The 26,061-nt window shown below is 37.7% G+C and overlaps 1 protein-coding gene across 7 annotated transcripts in view; it reads right to left on the bottom strand.

The window, feature by feature from the left end:
* Positions 1–645: 645 nt before the first annotated feature.
* The window catches only part of LOC150109749 (histone reader KMT2E-like), a 902,496-nt gene continuing 877,080 nt past the window's right edge, over positions 646–26,061 (bottom strand). For all 7 annotated transcript variants that reach the window (XM_090407149.1, XM_090406915.1, XM_090406833.1 and 4 more), the window contains one exon: positions 646–1,774. In XM_090407149.1, coding sequence (XP_090263275.1) covers positions 1,550–1,774 — 225 coding nt within the window. In that variant the 3' untranslated portion in view covers positions 646–1,549. The remainder of the gene's footprint in view (positions 1,775–26,061) is intronic.

The following is a 26,061-nucleotide window of genomic DNA, read 5'->3' on the forward strand; positions in this document are numbered from 1 at the left end:
CAATTGAATAAATTCATATGGAATAAGAGAGAAATTAGTCGGAACACTAAATTAGCTGTATACAAGACAGTGTTCAAACCAGTTTTAACTTATGGATCTGAGAGCTGGGTCAGAAGTAAAACACTTGACCAAAGACTAGAGACTGCAGATATGAGAGCCCTGAGAAAGATTATAGGCGTGAACAGATGGTCAATGGAAATATTATATTAAAAACGAGGATATTAGGAAAGTACTTGACATTGTCAGCATCCAGGAATGCGTTAGCAGAACTAATCTCAGGTGGTATGGTCATTTAAGCAGAATGGGCGAAGAAAGATTAGCAAAACAAGTGTTCTCTGCCAGGTTGGCAGCAAAACGACCCTGAGGAAGACCAAGATATAGGTGGATTGATATGGTACAAAGTGCCTTAGACGATAGAAATATAAGATCTGATAATGCTGGAGTCTTGACAAGTAACAGAACTGATTTGGAGGAAAATTGTAGATAGGAAGTTAGTAATGATGTAATTTTTTTCATGTAGTACTATCATATCCTGTACACCCCTTGAGGGTACATGGCAGGAATTTGATGATGATGGTAGACAGCAAAATTTTTGAATAAAAAAAAAATTTATTATATCAGTGATAGAGAAAATTCGAACAGTCATTACCTGTCACAGTTTATTTTCACAGATGATAATAGTTTTACAATTACATGTGCACAATGACATTTTATTTACAAGGCAATGAGAATTACCATTCAACAAATGTTCAGGAGATAAAAAATAAGTTATTTTTAATACAAAAACTAGTAATTTTAAAATCTGTGGCAGTGTACAATGACTACCTACAGAGAAACTTCACGTATAGATCTATAAACAAGAGAATTATAATTACTGACCAACTAATGTACACTACTCACACAGCCTTTTCCTAATCAAATTATTTGAGCAGAGTCATTTAATATGAAATGTCTTTCATCTCATGACTTTTTCTTTCTTAAAACATTTTTAAACTTAAAAAAAAAAAAATGCTTATCTTAAAAATATTTATACAAAGCCAGCAACTTGGTATTTGTAATACCTAACTACTATAAGTAGAACTTCTTTAGATGTCAAAAATAATACACAGAACTGATAACACATAACAAAGAAAAATAATTTTATGTACAAAGCTTTTTCAAGTAATGTATATCTACCTAATTGTGTATGTTTGTGTGTATATAAATACACACACACATACATACACACAAAGATAGACATGTACATATATTCATGATAGCTTTCAAACCCGTTAAGATAAACTTTAATACAATATTAAACACTTCATTGTGCTTGTAAATGCACGGTTATGGAGGATGGCACTGTTGTAAAAACTATATAAAATCACTTCCTATAAGAGAGAGAGAACTGTTTCAAGTGACCTCACTCATATTCCATTCGAAGATCACCCAGAAACTCATAGGCAACTATGATATCTTATAGGAAGTATACCGCTCTTAACAATTAATTCAATTCAGTTCCTGACTAATGAAATTCTTGTGGCTGTGGAGCTGATGGCAAGGAAGATAATCATGGAGGCGATGGTGTGGCAAAGCTTTCATGGCTAGAAGAATCTTTAAAACAAATCTGTGCAGGTTGCACAGAAGAGTGAACTGAACCAGTGGCACAGGAGGTATATGGATGTGAATTAAGATGCTTTTTGGAGGACAAAGAACCAGTATAGGCAATTAGAGCAGGACTATGAACAGGAGTAGTCTGCTGTTGTTTTGATGGTGGATTTATAAAAGATGAAGCCTGAAAGAAAGAAAAATAAGGAATTAAAACCATTGCATTTTACATTTTAATACCGTCTAAATATGACATCTCAGTTAACATGAGGACACATGACATAAAAGTTTCTGTAATTATATTGCAAAGTTTACAAGATAACACAGTAAATATTACTATTATTATTATTAACATTAACATCTGACCTCCATGGAGTTGGAGACTCATTGTGGGAGGTACACACTATTGTACACAATGCTTATCCAACCATGCCTTATAATGATTCAATGTGTTGACATTCACAACACACTCAAGCAATTCATTCCACTAACCAACCACTCTCCATGCAAAGATCCTTCTCCTCACTCCTCTGCTCACACCCTCTTTATACATTTTCTAGCAATGAATGGCCTCTTGTTCTACCACCACCCCTCTCTCATTCTATGAAAAATCTCTTCCATGTCAACCTGATAACAATTCCTGACTAGCTTATATGTCTCAATCATATCCCTCCCACTTCCTCCTAATTCACGAGGCTTTGCAATTTGCATTCTCTAAATCTGTCCTCATGCATCACAATCCAAAGACTACAGACAACCTTTGTGAATCTTCTATGGGCCTCTTTCCAACATATCCTCATCACCAAGAAAACCTGGCAACCAGATCTGTGCACAATAATCCATATGAGCCTGATCAAAGCCTTACACAATGACATCATAACCTCTTTATTTCTGCATGTCAGAGTCCTCCACATCATTGCCATTATCCGATGTAATGTCTTCACAACTTGAATTTCAGGTCCTTGTCCACCACCACTCCCAGATCTCTCATTTCCTCTACCTCCTTTAAAGTTTCCCCATCAAGTGTATACTCTGCATTCCATCATTGTTTATCAAATTTCAAGACGTTACACTTTGCAACATTGAACTGACAGTTCCACTTACCTACCCATTCATACAATCTATTCAAGTCCTCCTGCGAGGCCATAACATCTGCTTGACTCTGCATTGCTCTCCCCACTTTTGCATTGTCTGCAAACAGCTGCATATCACTAATATACAAATTGAACAACAATAGTGCCAAAAGTGACCCCTGCAGTATACACCACTGGTGATCTTCCTCTTAACCATGCAACCGGCCAGGACGTATATATACGTCCAAGTTACCATGGATGCGAAGTGCATATTAAAATTGTAATACCATTGATATTACATTGAAATATATGATGGATGTGAAGTGTATGAGATGTGTATTTGATCCATAATGGCCGATAAGGTGGTTAAGGGATACTGCATATAGAACTTTCTGATACCTATCTGACAGCCAGTCATTGATCCAATTCAGATGTCTGTTATCCAATCCCATCTGTTTCAATTTATTTAATAGTTTGTCGTGTGGGAACCTATCAGAAGCTTTTGCAAAATCCAAGTACACCACTGTATATGCATTTCCCCTGTCCATGATATTTGTCTACTTGTTATAATACATAAGGAAGTTAGTAAAACATGATCTCCTCTTAACAAACCCATGCGGATAACCACAAAGAATACCGCTGTTTTCAATCCAATTATGTATCCTACTTCTCATCCAATCTCTCTATTACTTTCACCACAACTCCAGATAAAGAGATTGGCCTATAATTTGAAGCTACAGCCTTATCACCACCTTTATGCAGTGGAACCATTTTGCCTTCTTTCCGCTCCCTTAGAACCTGTGCTGTTGTAAGACTCTTAATAAACAGGCAAGAAATGCTGCTGCCAATTCCCTGGAACATTCCCTTAAAACACGTGGTGATATGTCATTAAATCCTATTGTTTTATTGACATCAAGGTTATTTATTTCCTCAAATATGTCCTGCTCACTCACCATCAAGCCATCCTTCCCTATGTTCTCTACACTTAATTTCCTCATGAGTCCACCTTGATCAGGATGAAACACCCTTATAAATTGATCACTGAATATCTCAACAATGTCTTCTGCACAGTTACCATTCTACCATTTTCATCCATTAACATCATCTTAAGGTGATCATTCTTCCTTCTACTTCCCACATATCTAAAAAACTCTGTGGGGTTTTCTTTCCTTGATTTGCCAATTTCTGCTCATATTGCAATTTTGTTTTCCTTACTAACTAGACACTCTCCTGGCTTGTTCTTTATACTTTTCATGTAGCTGATTATTACCATTATTTATCTTGTACTGCCTCCAAAGTACTTTCTTCTTCAAGATTTCATGCTTAGGCTCCTCACTGATCCAATTTACACCTATCTTTTTCAGCCATTTGGTCTTTGGAATACATTCACACTGATATGTATTTCTTTGTCAGTTCCCAAACAGCATTTATTTCTTTACCACTCAACTCCTGGTTCCATGCTATAGCTCCAAGCTCTCTCCAAAAGCTTGTCATAATCACCAGCATTATAATTCCACATATATATCCTTTCCTCACAGAAGTCTGCATATGGCTAGCCCCAACCCAGATGATCACTTCAAGATCACGCTCATCAACTAGAGGAAAGTGTGAAACATGCTCACAATTACAATCTTTGATGATATGATCAGATCTAAAACTCTCGATCTATGCGTGCCCTTCTTTACATGCTGTCTGAGATAGTTATTTCTCAAGAACTCAACAAATTCATTTTCCTTATTCTGAAATGCTATTTCTTCATTCCAATCTATATTGCCCCTAATAATTACCCTTCATTTCTTCACTAATCCAAGTTGTTTATACAGTTCTTCATCGCCACCCTCCACATTCCCTTTATATACAGTGACTAGTTTCAGAGGCTCTGCAGTTTGCTTTCTAAAGATTAGTATTACATTCTGCACTTAATAGATTTTAATTAAATATAAAGGGCCTTCAAAATAAAAAGATTATTATTTTAGGTAAAACATAATAAACTAGGATAGACAGGCCATTCTGGAGAAACCATTTTATTTAGCAGTAGATGTCAAATAGTACACACACAAATAGAAGGGGTTTACCGTCCTCCTGTTCAAGGCAAACAAATTATTATTTCCAAAGTTTCTGTAAGTTTAAGGAAGCTTCAGAAATAATTTGTTTCCTCACATAGTATAATAAGAAGGTTTAATCCACATAATCAAAGCTTATAAGGTATTTTACCTTAGAAGGGGTAGAATATGAAAGCCAATATGTTAGCAAAATCAACCATGACTCTTGTGTTTGATATTATTATCTGAGCTTGGAGCAGAGTACTGTGACCAAGTGGGTCCCCAGGTTGCAGATAGGGGAATGGCCATCAGAAATGGTGGGCTGTGAATACCTAATAAGCAGTTATGGACCAAAGCAGGCATATCTGGAGACCCTAAGATGGAGGCCCCATCACCAGACTAGGCTGTGGATGGTTGGTAACCAGCCCAGCTGACAAATTCTATTACTCGGAAATTTCAAGGGAATAAAAACTGGACAGCCCAAATGGATAACAAAACCGAAGTGGAAAAAATGACTATGAACTGGATACGGATTGGAACAGTAAACATAAGATTAAAGAAATACAAATAGCTCTAACAGAAATGAAAATAGAAATAGCACTAATTTCATAAACAAAGAAAAAATTAAAATGCTCTACTGAACTTCAGGACTACAGTTTAATATACAGTGGGTCAAAGCTGTATAACTGAGAGGAGACCTCCACATAGCCTTTAAAGGAATGCGGAGAACCAACCAGGGCTTCTGACCTCATGTCCAATCCTCACCTTTTCATGGTGCATCCTGTTGGGTATCTACTTGGATACTGAACGGACGAGGATGGGCTGGCAATTTGGGATTTAGCCAACCAAATTGTATTCTTATTGGTTAAACCAAAATAAAAAATGATGGTACAACATGACAGAATTTCATGCTGGCTGGGGCGTCGCCGGTTAAACAAGGCCCCCCCCCATTGTTTTCGCCAGGGAACCAGGGTGAACAGCAAAAAGTCAGCTACTGGAACAAATCTGAAAATAAACCCCAACTCAACATCACCAGAGTTAAAGATCGGTACGATCAACGTAAGAAGCCTGAATGGCAAAGAAATGGAGCTAACTGAGGAATTAGATAAGTACCAGATGGACATAATAGGGATGACTGAAACAAAAAAGACCAAAACTGGTGAGATCTTTCTGAGCAATAAATACAAAATGTTATATTCAGGCAATGACAATCAAGGAAAAGAAGGAGTAGCCATAGTATTCAACACAAAATACGAGGCTAATCTTCTTGAATGGCAGTCAGTCTCAAGTAGAGTAATGTGGGCAAATATGAGAATGGGGAACTGGACAATGAGACTTATTTGTGCCTATGGTCCCACAGAAGGTTCTACTAAGGTAGAAGTGGAGGAATTTTTTGAGGCTTTAGAAAAAGCAACTGACATAATGAAAAATGAAAAGTTGGTCCTTGTTGGGGATCTAAATAGCAGAGTAGGAAATGATTGTGAGACATACAAAAATATTTTGGGAAAATTTGGAGAAAAGAGCAAAGCTAATAATAATGGCAAATATCTGTTGGATTTCTGCTCAGGACATGGACTGGTTATTACTAACACCATGTTCCAACATAAAAATGTGCACAAATTCACATGGAGAGAAGAGGCTAGGAATAAGAAAAGTCTCACTGACTATGTTATTGTAGATAGTGATGTTTTCTCCCTGGTGCAGGACACCAGAGTGTACAGAGGATTTGAAATTGGAAGTGATCACTATTTAGTCTTGAGCAATATAAAATTGAATTTCATATTGAAAAGAATAACATGTAAGAAAGTTTTAAAGCGAATAAAAGTTGAGCAGCTCTCAGATGTGAACTGTAGACTAAAATACACAAAGATTATTGAAGAAAAAATGAAAGAGTTTGAGAACAGGAACCAAACCTTGGAGATTCAGTCACAAGCCTTGAAGAAAACCCTGATTGATTCAGCCAGAGAGGCATGTGGTGAGGTTGTCTGCAAGGATAGAAAAATCAGAACTCCCTGGTGGACACAGGAAGTTAAAGAGGCAGTGAAGGAAAAGAAGAAAGCATACCAAAAGTTCCTGTCAAATAAGTCAGCTTGTGCTCTTAGAGAATATAGAGACAAATGCAGGAATGCTAAACACTGCGTAAAACTAGCTAAACAAAAGTCATGGGAGGACTTTGGCAAGAATATAGAAAATAAATATCAAGAAGGTGGCAAAATATTCTAGAATTTTGCCACCTTCTTGTTGAAGAAGCTTAAGAATGGAGGAAAGAGTGATGTAAAAGGAATTAGAGATGATAAAGGTGACATGAAAACGGGAGAAAAAGATATCCTTGAAGATATCCTTGCCGGCAAAGGTTGGTCGATTGGTAGAGCCTCTGCTACTAATGGCTCAGTTAAGTAAGCTTGAGCGCGGTTAGTAGTTGGAGGGGGCCAATCGTTCGATGCTGTTGGCACACTCTCCCTCGATGAGTCTTTGGACTCCCTGGAGGTGTCTAATAATAATAATATTAATAATAATTGAAGTACGGAGTAATTATTTTGAAAAACTGCTAAATGAAACAAGCAGTGATGACAGCATAGTGATAAAAAACACTGACCAGGCATGCAGTCAGGAATACATATCCATACTTGAAGTAGAAAAAGCCATCAAAGGCTTGAAATGTGGAAAGGCAGCAGGAGTAGATGATATTCGACCAGAAATGCTGAAGTATGGTGGTATAAGAGTCTTACAGTGGCTGCACTGCATAGTTCAGAAAGCCTGGACAGTGTCCCCTCTGTTATTCATTATCTATATGGATCACATTATGAAGGAAAGTGGTATTAAACATGATATCAAAATTGGAGATGTTAATGTCAGCTCTTTGCTTTATGCGGATGATGTTATACTTCTAAATAAATCTGCTACAAGTCTGCAAGATTCCCAGACTAAATTGAATAACTGTTGTAATAGATATGGTATGAAGGTCAGCAATAAAAAGACAAAGACAATGAAAATATGCAGAATCGTTGAAAATGTCAACTGCATTGTGAACGGAGAACTTGTTGAACAAGTAAAACATTTCAGCTACTTAGGCACAATTTTTAGTGAAGATGGTAAATTAAATATGGAAATAGACAACAGAATCAACAAAGCTGGTATAGTAGGAAGTCAATTGAATAAATTCATATGGAATAAGAGAGAAATTAGTCAGAACACTAAATTAGCTGTATACAAGACAGTGTTCAAACCAATTTTAACATGGATCTGAGAGCTGGGTCAGAAGTAAAACACTTGACCAAAGACTAGAGACCACAGATATGAGAGTCCTGAGAAAGATTAGAGGCATGAACAGATGGCATCAATGGCAATATCATATTAAAAATGAGGATATTAGGAAAGAACTTGATATTGTCAGCATCCAGGAATGTGTTAGCAGAGTTAATCTCAGGTGGTATGGTCACTTAAACAGAATGGGCGAGAAAAGATTGGCAAAACAAGTTTCCTGCCAGGTTGGCAGGAAAACGACCCACAGGAAGACCAAGATATAGGTGGATTGATACGGTACAATGTGCCTTTGACCAGCGCTTCTCAAACTGTGAGCCGCGGTCCCCTTGGGAGACATGGGTTTTGTTCAGGGGGGCCACGAAATAATGAAAACAAATTTAAAATATTTTAAGACTAAGTAGATTTTTTTTATCTTAAAAGAAACATATTTAATATTTTAATGGAAAAAATCACACATTGCTGCGGGTTAACAAATTTTGCTTCCTGCGTATTTCGGCGCTTAATGAATATTAGTAAATATATGCTTATTCATATAAGTTTCATTTCAAAGCAGAAATATAAGAATTTCAGTTTCAAATATTTCACCTGATATTGACTTTTTGTGTAGCAGTATTGAAACGTTATCCATCACATTAAATTGTTATTAAACTTTAAGTTTTTAATTCTTTCTTTATTACTGATCATTTTACGTTTCATGTGCGTGTACTGCAAATGTACAATAACAATATAATTATCTATATAAAAATATGAGATAATGTGGCATGTCAAATGTGTATGTAAGATGCTAAAAATGTAGTACAGTGGTATCTCACTAATCCGAACTAATAAAATCCGTGCTCATTCGGATTGGCAAAAAGTTCGGATTAGCTAATTTTCCCCTTAAGACAAAAATAATCAGATTCTAATGGTACATCAATTTAATTCTGTAAATAAATGAAGTAGCTGATAGAAAAAAAGCTACTGTCCTATAATGTAGAACTGAAAAAAGAATACAGCATGCAAGTTTATTTTAGTAAAAAAAAATTAATTTGTATGTACCTGTATTTTTGAGAATTCTGATTTAATAAAATTGCATAGTTCTACTGAACTATGCAATTTTATTAAATCATAAATTAATTTGCATAAAAAAATATCACTTTCTTGTACACAACACAAAAAAAAGTTTCACAAAATAACACAAAAAATAGTTTTTGGATATCTTTTTAAAAAATTCACTTGTTTTCTTTTGCTTCTTGGAAGCTGAACTTTTTTCGAATTCTTCTCCTCAAAGCTGCATAAGCAATAAAATTTTGTGGAATGGCGTATGATTCTGCCTATCCTATAATATATACATATTAAAACTGTCAACTGCCTCTTCACATTTTATTTATTTTTTCTTCGAGTTCTTTATCGTTATCTAATTCATTCTGTAGCGTCTTAATTATTCATAATTATGACGCATCTAATAATTTCAGCATCTGATTTGATTTTGAATTCACTTTTGGTTCTACCTGTAATCCATTCCATAACATCTGTTTGTGAAATTTCAACGTCTGGATTTATATTTTTAACCAAATTATGCACGTTTTGCATTTCCACTTTTTGTGTATCACCATAGTTATCCTGTACTGTAATAATAATAAAATATATAATAGTTAAAATAATAATTAAATAAAAATATAGTACACAAAATAATAATACATAATAAATAAACTTTTTTTCTTTCAAACTGCAGTTCGAATTACTGGAGGGGTTCGCACAGTTAGCTTAGTGGCTTTGCGCTTCGCAACCATATGCCTGTGGAAGGAGTGTCTTGGGTTTGATTCCTGTCGACGGTGTGAGGAGCTTAAGGATCTTCCTCAGCCATAGCCAAGTTAGCCGGTCTTGGGTGTGGACAGCAGGGTTTTTCGGCCAGTTTATCTGAGGTTTTTCATCCCGCAAACAGGTAAACTGGTCCCATGAACACACACGGATTACACTCAGTAATACTGACCTACCCATAGGTCTGATTCGTCAGCCTATGCCGGTTCCAGAGCCCGGATAAAATTTGGGGGGGGGGGGGACTAGATGGTGCCACCATCACATGGAAAGGAAAGATTACTGCAGGGTTCAGACTAAAGAGTTTCGGATTAGTGACATACCACTGTATTTGCATTTGATTTTTGCAATATTCATTGTGTATGTTTGTATTGAATATAAATACAATAAATATTACAATAATATGTCTATATTATGATTTTTTTTGAGGGGGGCAGTGAAATATTTTAATTTTTCCAAAGGGGACCCTGACATCCAGAAGTTTGGGAAGCACTGCCTTAGACGATAGAAATATGAGATCTGATAATGTTGGAGTCTTGACAAGTAACAGACTGATTTGGAGGAAAATTGTAGATAGGAAGTTAATAATGATGTAAATTTTTCATGCAGTACTATCATATCCTGTATACTCCCCCTTGAGGATCACGGCAGGAATTTGATGATGATGTTTTATTGCAGGTATCTTTTTTTTCCTTTTGTTTCTTGTTTACTTTTTAATCATGTAGTTAATGATTTATAAACTTTGAGTTTAGTCTACATCTTGAGTCAAATCCTGAGGAATAGTTTATGTGACTAAAGATGAAAGGAAATGACAGAGTACAGTAGTTTATAGTTATATAAATATCATTAGCCCTATATTTATTACATTTATTATTTATTTATTAAAAACCTAGACAGGTTCCGAACTTTGAGGTTTCATCACTGGTCTTCATAGTGACCTTTCCCATAATGCATAGCATTATACATGTCTGCAAGGATATGTGCTTTGCATTATGGGATACTAAAGCAAGTGATGTGAAGTCATCAGCTTCTATATATGAGTTGCCCCAGTCCTGAAAATACTGCAGGTGCAAACTTTGTTTTCTTACACTTGGGTAAAGGATTAAACCAAGTATATCATTTTTGGTATCTTTAATTTATAGTATAACCAAGTGGAAAAACTTCCAATAACTAATCCAGAGTATTTTAATAATAAGGTTTGACACCTTTTGGCTATTCATATACGAAAATATGACTTCTGCATTACTTCAACCTTAGAAGAACCCTTCCATACCTTCGCACTAGCAAGCAAGAAAAATCTTAAAGTGGTGCTTAGAGGGGTTTCTGAGGGCATCACAACTGATGAGATCACTGCTGACCTCATCAGTCAAGGACTGACCCCAATCAAAGTCAGCAGGATGCTGAGACCTGATAAAAGGCCAATGGCGCTGATGTTGGTCGAAATCAGCAACACATAGAAAAAGATATATGAAGTGACAGATATTTGCAGGGTGAAAATTACAACTGAGCCTCTAAGGAAGAAGGCATAGGCAGTCACAGATGCCAAAAATTCGGGCATGCCCAAAAGCTGTGCAGAGCTGTCTACAGATGTCTGAAATGTGGAGAGGGACACCAGACCACATCTGCACCAAGCCAAGATCCACACCTGCCTGTTGTGCTAACTGTAGAGGAACACATCCTGCTAATTACAAGGGGTGCCTTTTCCACCCAAAAAATCGTGAGTCAGCAAGAGTGAATCATGCCCCCCCCCCCATGCAATGATACCATAAACAACCAAGCAGGTCGCCTTTCTGATCGAAATACCTCACATTCAGCAGTACAGGAAGGCACCTGACCTTCATCCATGTCCAAAACATATGCAGAGGTGGCACGAACTCAGATTCCTTCATCTCAAGAGCAAACAAACTCCAAACTAACATCAGCTCTAACTGCTTCACTTGCCACAATGCTGCACGAATTCAGCAAAGCAAGCACCTCACTGTCTTACAGAAAGAGATTTTATCTAGAAACCCAATCCATATTGACAGTTCTTTATAATGTTTAAAAAATTCAAACCAAACTCCCTCATGATTACAGCATGGAATGCTAATGGCTTGACAAATAAAATTCTTGAGCTGCAAGAATTCGCAAACAGATACAATGCGGCCATAATCTTGATCAGCGAATCCCACCTCAGACCATCAAACAACCCAAGACTAAGAGGTTATATTCTATATAGAACAGATAGACTTAACTCCAGTGGTGGCAGCACAGCCATTTTTATTAAAAATTATTTAAGCCACAAAGTATTAACCAACCCTCAAACTTTAAATCTTGAAGTGACAGGTGTGGAGGTGCATACAAACAACGCAGGTAAACTTAAAATCTATGCAGTGTACAATCCTCCCAGCATTCAACTATTGACATCAGATTTAGACTCTATCCTCGGCTCCATGGATTCCATAATTATAGCAGGAGTCCTCAACTCCAAACATACAGCTTGGTTCAGTTCGTCAATCAACTCCAAAGGCTGTACTTTATTTAACTACACGCAGTGGTGAGCTATAAGGGGCTCGCGCGAGCCCTTTGTTAAATTTTTCTCAAATTTGCGAGCCCCTTGTTCTTGTTTACTTTTTTATTTTTTCAAAAAAAAATTTTTTTTTGAAACATATTAAACGACAAACTCATACGGTAACCTTACAAAAATTAGTCTATTTGGCAGTGTTTAGATTATTTGGAATTATTGTTTCAACTCCAATATAATGAATGCACCCAAGTTTGAAAATAAAATAAGCACATGAGCTATCTTTCCCTTCTCCCTTCTGGTAGCCAATCAAATGTTTTATAAAAGATTATAAAAGATTTCATTCTTATTATATTTTGATAGTTAAAAAAAATGTTTTTCTTATGTAAGATAAATTAACACAGTTGATTGCGTGCAAATATTTCATGTTTAGATAATGAAATATTTGTTTAAAAATGATAGCCTTTAGAGGTCGATTGTCCTCTCATACTTTTTGATTGGAATTTGTACACAAGCTGTATTAATAAAAGTTTGTGTGAAATACAATTTTTTTTTTTTTTGCTCAATGATGTGAGCCCTTTGTTAAAATTTCCATAGCTCACCACTGACTACACGTCACTCAACTCATCAATAGTAGCTGGATCTACTGAGCCCACCCACTACAGCCCATCAGGAAGTTCTGATGTACTAGACATAGTTATCCTCAGGAACATCAGATATCAATATCAGCTGGAGACATTAGAAGAGCTTACTTCAGATAATAATTCCATCCAGCTCAAGCTAGGTACCCAGGATCAGTTCTCTTCTCAACATTCTTTTATAGCATGGGATAAGCTCTCTAAGGTTTTCCCAGACCACATTGGCCCACCTACTGTCATTGCAAAAAAAAGAAAACATAGACTTAGCTGTAAGCAACCTAACTAGACAAATCAGCACAGCAATAACATCAGTCACACAAACCACTGTCTTCTACGCATCCAGTCAGATTCCGGAAGAGATAATAGACCTGATTAGGGCTAAAAACAAAGCCAGAAAGCGATATCACAATACTAGAACCCCCCCCCCCCCGCAGGACAAAACAACCTTAAACAACTTGAACAGACAGGTTCCAGAAGCTCTCCAGAAACACAGGAATTCCAAATGGGAATCTAAACTTACGGAAATCAACCTAGAAGATAACAACTCGATGTGGAAATTTCTAAAATCTTTTTTGTACCAAAAGACAACCCCTTCTCCCTATGAAGACCAAACTTGGAATTGCACTCAGATGAAGAAAAAGTAGAAGCCGTAATTGACAATCTGGAAAATCAATGCAGCCCATCTTATGAAAACTTAAATATTAATCTCATTTATAAAGTTCATCATGAAGTCAGAAAAGCCTTAAGACAGCCTAAGGATGATTCAGAAATCATCAATATTATATCCCAATTGAAGAGTAAAAAGCTCCTGGTCCCGATGGCATCACCAATAGAATAATAAAATCACTCCCAAGGAAGGCATAATTCATCTAGTTAATATCATGTTGTGTCAGAAAAAGTGCTAACTCACTTTTAATGAGTCATCCTATTTCCGACCCAACATAAGGTAACGTTAAAAACCATTGATATGGACGTGCTTATGCCTCCGTGAAGAAAATATGCATCTTGGTAATTCAGAACTATGTCTAACCATTTTTTAGCAGATAATAAGTAAATTTTGAGAGACCCATAATTTAAATGATAACGTATGCGGATTATTTAACAAAGGAAGATTATGTATAAATGCTGAAAGATGTATATAAGATGATATATGTATTGAGCCATGTCAAAAACAGTTCGGAGCTGCGGTGACCAATCGGCCGCCGCTATGTGCATGACGTAGTCACCAAGAGAGGGCACTCACATTAGCTATATAGGTTTCAGTGCGGAGTTCAATAACTCTCTTATTTTCTGTTCCTGGTTCCTGATCCGAGTGCTGGATAGCTGTGAAGCTTGCCGCCGTGCCCAGCAAGATTCTCCCGTTGCTGTACGTGCTGCGTCGACCATAGCCACAACTGAAGAATGCGGCCAGAGAATTCCAGAAAAGAGCTGTTGGTTAGCCAAGCCAACGTATAAATCAACGAAGAGATGAACCTCTTTCGAAAAGAATAGAAGTATGTCGCAGACGCCATAAGAAATATACGGTGAGGAAACCCAGAAGTCTAATTAAGAAAGTCCTAACAACTACCAGAAAAGCAAGAATGGTAAGGTGCAAGTTTACGTATTAAAATTGAAAACGTTAAGGAGCTCCACATACAACTTCTACTTTGTATCTAAAGAACTATAATCTTTTGGACATTCTGTCTACGTCTAAAGAGCAAGTGACACCCTAAGCTTAAGCTGAGCTGGGAACCAAGGCTTTGGACTGTTTATGTTAGAAGAAAGATTGTTATCATTATATTGAATTTAAATTTGAATTTTAACTGAATTTTGGGGGAGGATAAAGCCTGAGCATAAGAGAGAATATTGTCTCATGTGAATTTTGCAAGACGGAGTACGTCTGATATGCTTCACACTAGGATTGTAGATTGTATCTATGTATATGTGTTATTCCTATATATGGGAACTGAGCACTCTGTAAGAATTAACCGAGCCTGAACGTAGTTATACAAAGAAGAGTATAAGATTGATAGTATAAGATTTTAGAGTAAACCTTTTGGATACATTAACTTAAAGGGGGGGGGGGAGTTCAGGCTCTTTAGAATTGGAATTTCTGACTAAAGTGTATATATATATTTGTCTAAATAAATGTATTTCTTTTAATTCAAACCACATGAGTCTGTCATTGTTCTGAGAGTTGAGTTACCACTTGTTAAATTTCAGACCATGCATAAGTAATAGGGGAATCCATTAGTAACTAAGAAAGGGGGACCACGACTGCAAACCACTTGATCCCTATATTGTTTTTTAGTAGTTTTAAATTGTGTGTCAGAATTCAGTTGCTGGCTGGCGCAGTCGACTTAAAAGAATATAAATTTGTTGGCAACGGAATAGCTGAGGATAAGTAAGATAAGTAAATAATATAACTAATGATAACAGGGAAGCATGTGACATAACAATGACAAATTCCATATTAAGATTCCAGTACTTTCCCACAACTTGGAAAACTGCTAACATTATCCCTCTGAAAAAGCCTGATAATAACCCACATTCCCCCAAAGCTATAGGCCCATCAGTCTTCTCTCCTGCCTCGGCAAAGTAACAGAAAAAGTCATCCTAACAATGCTACAATTAGCAATGACAAACATAAATACACTTCTCTACAACTAACCACATTATTGAATGGAATAAAAGTCTTATGCCATATATAGAAGAAAACTACCATTCCAGAATCTTCAAAGAAGCTGCTACAGTCGCCCGTTCCACAAATAATCTCAACAGGAACCAAGGTTTAATCCTACCAGATATATGGAAGACTTTAATTAGATCAATAAACACACAAGAAATGAACTTCAGTGCAAACTACAAAATGTATCTCAACAAGTAAATCATGTATCCGCGACACGCGTATTGTTTCACGCGCACTACTATTTTGTTCTTGAAATAGAATTGTCAGTTAACATTTAGCTTGTAATTTTCGTTTCTTTGCTTTCCTGATTTGTACCTTGATGAAGTTGGCAGCACAAGCCGGCGAAACTAGTTGGTAATTAAATTAGTTATTCACCTACACTTGACCAATATCTAAATAATAGTTAATTTTTATTGAACAATTTGGTTTTTGCAAAGCTCACAACATAGTGCAACATATTCACTGATTAACAGAACACATCACCCATGGTTTTAACTGGCACCTTCACCCTGCTGCTGTGTTCTTGGATGTTGCCAAGGCCTTTGATAAGGTCTGGCATCAAGGCCTTATCTTCAAACTTATTGAAAACAACATCCCAATTAAGCTAGTGAAACTTATTTTCTCATACCTTAGAGCAGGGTTTTCCACACTGTGCTCCACGGACCACCAGTGTTCCGTAGAAGGTGAATAAGTTCCTCGAAAAGTTCTGGAATTTGGCAAATTAGTTTTCTAGGCATATTTCATGAATAAATATTTTATAGTGGAAATATTCTGAGGAGAATAATATTCCTGAATATGTCGAAAAGCTCAGACCTAGAACACCTAATAACATCTGTGTAGCAAATGTTAGTGACCACGCCATGTATTTTTAAATGTGGAAGTATTCATGAATTATCGTTAATTTTCGCAAACCGAAACCTTTTTGGGAAAGGGAATACCGCTGTTTATGACTGGTCATAAAAATTACCTGCAAGTGGATTATAACAATGGGAGGCGTATCCTCTGTTCTCAAAACCGAAGGAAATGACATCTGTGTAGCAAATGTCAGTGACCAATCAGCAAGGAAGTATAAAGAAAATTTTTCCACTAAAATTGAAGATCAAAGTAGTCTGTATCCGCTAGTAATACTGAATACTTTCTTTGCAAGTTTGTATTGTAGAGTGAAAGTTTCGAAACCATAGTGACATGATTTTTTAAAAGCAATAGGCCAGTAGATTTAAATTTTAATATGAATAAGAGACATGGAACTTTGTTTAATTTTGGTATTAAGAAATCTCTTATTGAAGGTGTTTGTGATGCAACAGGTAGTGAGTCATCAACCACCAGCCTACAAAGCGATCTCCAGAATGCATAAAAGGAGGGGAAAACTACCAGCATACAGGGGAAAAAAAGTTTACATTCACTCGTAAGTACTTATAATAATATTATAAATTTTTGGTGATCAGAATGGAATATGTTGATGAAAATCAGCACAAATTAATTTAATGATGTGTATGTTTAATTGATGTTTAATTAATGATCAAGTATTAATTAATAATAAAAATCAGCTAAATTAACAATTAATTATGAATTAACACATTACAAAATAACCAAGGTGTTCCGTGAAAATTTCAGGATTTATGAAGTGTTCTGCCCCAGGAAAAGTTTGGGAAATGCTGCCTTAGAGAAAGATACATGCAAGTAAAGCTTAACGGAATTGTTTCATCAAGGTGCAAAATTCTAGCTGGAGTACCTCAAGGCTCTCTTCTGGCCCCAATACTGTTCACAACTTATGTATCAGACATCCCTCTAAATTCAAGAACAATCATTATGGCTCTTTACACTGACGACACCACTATTCTAGCACGGTCTCTCAGCCCTCGCTTGGCAATCACTCGACTCCAAGGAAGTATCAACGTGCTGGAAAATTGATTCACCAACTGGAGGATTCAAGTAAACCCACCTAAAAAGTTCAGCCACTGTTCTCTAGAAAAAGGTCTGCATTAAAGAAGACATCTTGCTATCTGGTCAAAAGATCCCATGGCAATCAGAGACCAAATATCTTGGGATACGACTGGATAAGAAACTCCTTTTTAACAAGCATATCAATCTCATTGGCTCCAAGACATCCAAAGTAATAGCTCAGCTCTACCCAATGATCAACTGCAAGAGCAAACTGAACTTACAAAATAAATTACTACTTTACCTGGCCGGATGGTCATACGTCCAGTTATTACCTACGCCTCACCAGCATGGAGTCACACTTCAAAATCAAACATTTCAAAACTACAAAGAATCCATAATAAGTGCCTAAGGATGATCCTAGATGCCCCGTGGTTTATCAGAAATTCACAGATTCATCGATAAACCGGCATTCCATACATTTCCTCTCTTCTTCGTGATCTCGCAGAAAATTCTTCGTCAAGTCAAATTCACATTTAATTCCGCTTATCATACAAGCTGTCAATTGCAATAAAACAGAGTACTACAAATACAAAAGACTGAAGGCTATTCTACTCCCAGCTGATCATAACTAACACAACTGCCCCCAGAGGGCAAGCTTAAATGCTCACAAAACTCCCTTTCCAAAATAACTTCCATTACAGACAAAGGGAAATATGAAAAGCACTTGTGCTTCATCCATCCTGACAGTAGTGTTATGCATGTGTTATCTTAGAAGAATAAAAGTAGAAGGATATAGTATATTTCATCAGGATAGGATGGGTACCATATCCTATCCACAGCACCCCTCCCTCCCTTCTCGTCCTTTCTATCCTCACAAAAAACACTGCATCCTTCCATTTGTATTCCCATTAGTATATCTTCTTCATTCAACCATGTTTCACTTATTCCAATGATTTTTGAGGTTTCAATCAGTGAAACCATTTCATCTGATCCTTTTGGCATTTGCAAACAAACAAACAGTATTTCATTTGTAAATCTATAACCAGTTTTATCCAAACCACTTCTTGGTTGGTAAGTGGTTTATAACCACTTACCACATATATCTGCTCAGTCTCAACTTCCTCACCCACATCACAATATACTGCATCTTCATACACACGTTCACTGCCACTTTCAACATCCACTCTCCCTATACCATGTCTCCCTGTCCACCTGGAATCCCCCCCATTTCCCTGCTCCTCTTGCATTCCCATTCTTTCTTTGTCTCTCACACTACTACTACTACTGTTTTCACTGCCAATCACTTCTGTCTCTTCAATTACCACTCTCCTGATTTTTCACTTCATCTCATGCTCCTGATCTCTCGCACATCATCACACACTGTGCTTCCATCCAGCAATACTTTTCTCCAGTACACTCACTCCAAAGCCATTCAAATGCAACCCATCACGTCTGTATAATTCCATTCTTCTGTCAAATATATGCCATACATCTGTACTCCCTTCTCCTCACACCTCATAGCATACCATTTTGGCTCTCCATTGCAACTCATCATTGTTATACATTGACAACACACTGACAACCTTTCCCACTACACTATTATCATTTCCTCTTCTCAATAACCTCCTGATATTCGCCTTCACATGCCTACTTGCAAGGAACTCTTGATATGCTTTCTTCTTTTCCTAAGTCCATCATTGAATTGTGATTTTTCTATCCTAGCAGACAACCTCACCACATGCCTCTTTAGCTGAATCAAACAATGTTTTCTTTTTAGTTTGGCGATAGATCTGCAGGGTTTTGTTCTTGTTTTCAAAACTCTTTCATTTTTTTTTTTTTTTTGAATAATATTTGTATATCTGAGTTGACAGTTCACCTCTAAAAGCTGATTAACTTTGATTCACTTTAAAACTTTCTTACACACTCTTCTTTTCAATATGAAATTCAATTTTACCATGCTCCACACTAAATGGTAATCACTTGCAATTTAGGATCCTCTATATACACTGCTTGGAAAGAAGTCAATAGACACCCTCTCCCATGAGCAAAGTGCATTGTGTCACGTAACAAGTCGCATGTTTGTATCAAGAATAAAGTGGAGGAATACGATGCTCACAAGTCAGTGCAACTGTGTCTGAGTCAAATGGCTGCAAGAAGAGACGATGGAGTTTAGAAGAGGCATTGTGATATATTGTGAAACAGATAGGCCTGCAAGTTATGTTGCAGGCCTATCTGTTCGGCAAATTGTTGAAAAATTGGGCCATCCCAGGTCATTAATACCGAGAAGGACGTGCAGAGAATCAACTGCACTTCCTTTAGTTCCACAATGGATGACCCAACACACTCACTGAATGTGACTGTAAGGTGATATGAAGGATAATGTATAAAAACCTGCATTCATTGACTGGCACATTGAATGCAGAGTTTTGAGCATCAATTGGAACACAATTGATGCTCAGAACTGGTAAGAACATTGTAGGACTGTGATATACAAGCCACATATTACCTGAATCACATACAGATTTTCAGTGATGAAAAGAGCATGAGCAGTGGGCCTTGGAAAGCTGTGTTATAGAGTGATGAATCATGCTACACTCTCATTGAGTAGACAGATAGGTGTGTGCTGGATACCCAGTGAATGTTTCTTACCAGAGTGTATAGCCCCAATCATGAAATTCGAGGTGGTAGTGTCATGGTATGGTCCTGTTCTTCCTGGTTCGGGCTTGGGCATCTGTTTGTGGATCTACTTTGTGGTGTTTGTATGGAGGTGATCATTGTCTTCTTCAGCAAGACAATGCACTGTGTCATAATGCTACTGCTGCTGTGACCGTGTGGTTTGTGGGCATAAACATCATCACACTTGACTGGCCTCCACAGAGCCCTGATCTCAATCCTAATAAACATCTCTGGGGTGAAGAGCATCAGCTGAGGTCAAGGATCATCTGCCTCATAACATCCTGAACCTTACATGCCTACAGGAAGAATGGTCCAAAATTCCCATTGATTGCTATTTTTAAAAATTTTTTTTTTTTTTTCATGTTGGGCCCATACACAGGAGGTTGATTGGTCAACCTATAGTACATTAGTACCATGTATGGGTGGTGGGTTGGGAAAGCAGGAATTTGTTTACATTTGATCTGAATGTCTTTAAATTGTATTCGTTGGGAAACACAGCAGGTAGGAGAATGTTCCACAGTACAGCAGTTGCAGGGATGAAGGAAGAGGAAAAGAAATTTGTTCTGTTTGTTTCTAGGTGTACTGTGAAGGGATGTTGTGCAGCAGCTGCATGTGTTCCAATGAGCTTAGTACTGAGCGGGGGAATTATTGATGTTATTTCAGATAAGCATTTCCCATAGAAATATTTGTAGAATATACTTACTGCAGAGACCAAACGTCTGTGTGAAAGTGGGGTGGTGGTGGGGGGGAGCTGGTAAGGGATGGATCATCATCATCATCATCATCATCAAATTCCTGCCATGTACCCTCAAGGGGTGTACAGGATATGACAGTACTACATGAAAAAATTACATCATTACTAACTTCCTATCTACAATTTTCCTCCAAATCAGTCTGTTACTTGTCAAGACTCCAACATTATCAGATCTTATATTTCTATCGTCTAAGGCACTTTGTACCGTATCAATCCACCTATACCTTGGTCTTCCTCTGGGTCGTTTTCCTGCCAACCTGGCAGAGAACACTTGTTTTGCTAATCTTTCCTCTCCCATTCTATTTAAGTGACCATACCATCTGAGATTAGCTCTGCTAACGCATTCCTGGATGCTGACAATCTCAAGTTCTTTCCTAATATCCTCATTTTTAATATGATATTGCCATTGATGCCATCTGTTCACGCCTCTAATCTTTCTCAGGACTCTCATATCTGCGGTCTCTAGTCTTTGGTCAAGTGTTTTACTTCTGACCCAGCTCTCAGATCCATAAGTTAAAATTGGTTTGAACACAGTCTTGTATACAGCTAATTTAGTGTTCCGACTAATTTCTTTCTTATTCCATATGAATTTATTCAATTGACTTCCCACCATACCAGCTTTGCTGATTCTGTTGTCTATTTCTATATTTAGTTTACCATCTTCAGTAAAAATTGTGCCTAAGTAGCTGAAATGTTTTACTTGTTCCACAGGTTCACCATCCACAACACAGTTGACATTTTCAATGATTCTGCCTATTTTCATTGTCTTTGTCTTTTTATTGCTGACCTTCATACCATATCTATTACAACAGCTATTCAATTTAGTCAAAGACTCTTGCAGACTTGTAGCGGATTTATTTAGAAGTATAACATCATCCGCATAAAGCAAAGAGCTGACATTAACATCTCCAATTTTGATATCAGGTTTAATACCACATTCCTTCATAATGTGATCCATATAGATAATGAATAACAGAGGAGATAATGTACATCCTTGTCTCACACCAGATTTAACATTAAACCATCTTCCTGTACTTCCTTCAATTCTAACTGCTGACTCACAACTCAAATAAAGACTAAGTATTGCTTGATATAATGCCCCATTGACACCATATAACTGCAGCGTATTGAATAGCTTCTCTCTTGGCACCTTGTCATATGCCTTTTCCAAATCGACAAAACTTAAATACAGATCTTTGTTATATTCCCATGCTTTCTCGACTATTTGTCGTAAAGTGAAGATCTGATCCTGACAGCCTCTATTTGGCCTGAATCCAGCTTGTTCTTCACCAAGCTTTTCTTCCACAATTCTTCTCAACCGTTTCTCAAGTATACTTGCATAGATCTTGCCAGGAACACTCAGTAGGGAAATACCTCTGTAATTCTCACATTCAGTTTTATTTCCCTTTTTATATATGGGTACTATGAGAGCTCTACACCAATCATCGGGAATTCGACCCTCTGTCCAGGCTTTCTGAACTATGCAGTGCAGCCACTGTAAGACTCTTATACCACCATACTTCAGCATTTCTGGTCGAATATCATCTACTCCTGCTGCCTTTCCACATTTCAAGCCTTTGATGGCTTTTTCTACTTCAAGTATGGATATGTATTCCTGACTGCATGCCTGGTCAGTGTTTTTTATCACTGTGCTGTCATCACTGCTTGTTTCATTTAGCAGTTTTTCAAAGTAATTACTCCATACTTCAAGGATATCTTTTTCTCCTGTTTTCATTTCACCTTTATCATCTCTAATTCCTTTTACAGCACTCTTTCCTCCATTCCTAAGCTTCTTCAACAACCTCCAGAATATTTTGCCACCTTCTTGATATTTATTTTCTATATTCTTGCCAAAGTCCTCCCATGACTTTTGTTTAGCTAGTTTTACACACTGTTTAGCTTTCTTACATTTGTCTCTGTATTCTGTAAGAGTAAAAGCTGACTTATTTGCCAGGAACTTTTGATATGCTTTCTTCTTTTCCTTCACTGCCTCTTTAACTTCCTGTGTCCACCAGGGAGTTCTGATTTTTTTATCTTTGCACACAACCTCACCACATGCCTCTCTGGCAGAATCAATCAATGTTTCCTTCAGAGTTTGCCACTGAATCTCCAAGGTTTGATTCCTGTTCTCAAACTCTTTCATTTTCTTTTCAATAATATTCCTGTATTTTAGTCTACAGTTTACATCTGAGAGCTGCTCAACTTTTATTCGCTTTAAAACTTTCTTACATGTTATTCTTTTCAATATGAAATTCAATTTTATCCTGCTCAAGACTAAATAGTGATCACTTCCAATTTCAAATCCTCTGTACACTCTGGTGTCCTGCACCAGGGAGAAAACATCACTATCAACAATAACATAGTCAATGAGACTTTTCTTATTCCTAGCCTCTTCTCTCCATGTGAATTTGTGCACATTTTTATGTTGGAACATGGTGTTAGTAATAACCAGTCCATGTCCTGAGCAGAAATCCAACAGATATTTGCCATTATTATTAGCTTTGCTCTTTTCTCCAAATTTTCCCAAAATATTTTTGTATGTCTCACAATCATTTCCTACTCTACTATTTAGATCCCCAACAAGGACCAACTTTTCCTTTTTCATTGTGTCAGTTGCTTTTTCTAAAGCCTCAAAAAATTCCTCCACTTCTACCTTAGTAGAACCTTCTGTGGGACCATAGGCACAAATAAGTCTCATTGTCCAGTTCCCCATTCTCATATTTGCCCACATTACTCTACTTGAGACTGACTGCCATTCAAGAAGATTAGCCTCGTATTTTGTGTTGAATACTATGGCTACTCCTTCTTTTCCTTGATTGTTATTGCCTGAATATAACATTTTGTATTTATTGCTCAGAAAGATCTCACCAGTTTTGGTCTTTTTTGTTTCAGTCACCCCTATTATGTCGATCTGATACTTATCTAATTCCTCAGCTAGCTCCATTTCTTTGCCATTCAGGCTTCTTACGTTGATAGTACCGATCTTTAACTCTGGTGATGTTGAGTTGGGGTTTGTTTTCAGATTTGTTCCAGTAGCTGACTTTTCGCTGTTCGCCCTGGTTCCCTGGCAAAAACAACGGGGGCCTTGTTTAACCGGGCGACGCCCCAGCCGGCATGAAATTTTGTCATGTTGTACCATCATTTTTTTATTTTGGTTTAACCAATAAGAATACAATTTGGTCGGCTAAATCCCAAATTGCCAGCCCATCCTCGTTCGTTCAGTATCAAAGTAGATACCCAACAGGGTGCACCACGAGAAGGTGAGGATTGGACATTAGGTCAGAAGCCCTGGTCGGTTCTCCGCATTCCTTTAAAGGCTATGTGGAGGTCTCCTCTCAGTTATACAGCTTTGACCCTTAAGCACCCCGGGGATGGATCATTGATAAGTCTAATTGCCCTCCTCTGCATTGAGTCGAGCATTTTGAGAGAGCTTTTAGGGCTCCCACCCAATATGTGGGAGCAGTATTCAATACTTGGGCAGATTTGCGACTTGTATAATGTTAGTAGCTGTTCAGGGGTGAAGTAACGTCTTGAGCAGAAGAGAAATCCTAGTGTTTTTGAGGCTGAGGATGCAATGTTTGAGATATGTTTGTGCCAGAAGAGGTTTGATGTGAGGGTGATTCCGAGGAGAGAGATCTCAGGCTGTCTGAAAAATCAGGTATCATCGAAAAGGATACTGGAAAAAAGTTGTTCTTTTTTTATGGGAAATAGTATAGAACTGGATTTTGTTGGCGTTGAAATTTATGAGGTTATCTGAACCCCATTGTAGGATGGCTTGGAGATCGGAGTTGGGGGTGGTGGTGGTTGATGTTCTGTACGATGCAGTGAGTTGTGTAGGGTAAGGCTCAAATGCAAGCGAGGAGTATAGTGTGCTGTCATCTGCAAAACTGTGTATTGGGATGGAGGTCAATTGCAGTAGGTTGTTGATGTATAGCAGGAACAGGGTTGGTGAGAGGACAGAACTCTGTGGGACCCCAGCATTAATTGAGTGGTGCGAGGATAGGGAGCCTCCACCATCACGCAGTGTACATCCAGACAGAAAACTGGCAATTCACCTACAGAAGTCCTGGGTCAGACCGAATGATGGTAGTTTGCCTAGTAGTCCTTTTTGCCAGACCCGGTCAAAGGCTTTGGAGATATCTAGTGCAACCACTTGAGATTCACCAAACCTCTCCATAGCATTTGTCCAGAGATGGGTGACGTATGTGAGTAGATCTCCTGTTGATCAGCAGTGGCAGAATCCACACTGATGGTCATTTATTTGGTGAGTGTCTTCAAGATAGTGTAGGAGGTGAGAATTGATGATTTTTTCCATTACCTTTGACAGGACTGGGTAAGCGAGATAGGATTGTAATTGGATGGAGTGACTTGTCACCCTTCTTGGGAATGGGCTGAATATAGGACAATTTCCAGTTTGTGGGATAGATTCCAGTGGAGTAGGAGAGTATACATAGGTGACATAGGATAGGGGTCAGTTCTGGAGCACAATTTTTCAGAACAATTGGGGGAATGCCATCGGGGCCAGGACACTTTTTTGTGTCTAATTGGGACAGTATTTTTCTGATTTCATCCTGGCAAAAGGATATAGGGGCATTGTCAGTTATGCATGCATTTGAAGCAATGAGGCCAGAAGATTGGCTTTTTCTGTGGGTGATGAGGCAGTAAAGCCATCAGGGTGTGATAAGGGTGGGAATAGGGTTGGACAGAAGTTGCGGTTAACTGCTTTGGCAAGAGACCAAAAGGCTTGGCTGCCATTTGGACAGGCTGCTAGTTTCCTGCTTTTTGCTCTTTCGAACTCTGTTTTGGAAGCGTTGATTATTTTTTTGCATCATCTATTATGGGCTTCGGTGTAAGCTTTGAGGGAGGATGAGGTTCTCGATTTCAGCCAGTTATGGTATGTCTGGTGTTTCATCTCTACAGCCGTGGCACATCTTTTGGAGAACCAGAGTTTTGTTAGGGAATGGCAGTTCAGAGTGTTGTGTGGAATGTACATATCCATGCCAGTGAGTATTGCTTTGGTAATAAGCTCAGTGCATATTAGAAGGTTGGAAGCAATAGTCCAACCATGGGAATGTGGAATAGAAGTTGCGGAGGCTGTCCCACTTAGCACTGTTATAGTGCCAAACTACTCTTGTATGGGAGTGTCTGTGTAAACGTTGTTGCATGGGGGGCGGG

Source organism: Typopeltis vanoorti, chromosome 1 (assembly GCF_054136105.1).
Source record: "Typopeltis vanoorti isolate ZY-2024b chromosome 1, IOZ_Tvanoo_1.0, whole genome shotgun sequence".
NCBI lineage: Eukaryota > Metazoa > Arthropoda > Arachnida > Uropygi > Thelyphonidae > Typopeltis > Typopeltis vanoorti.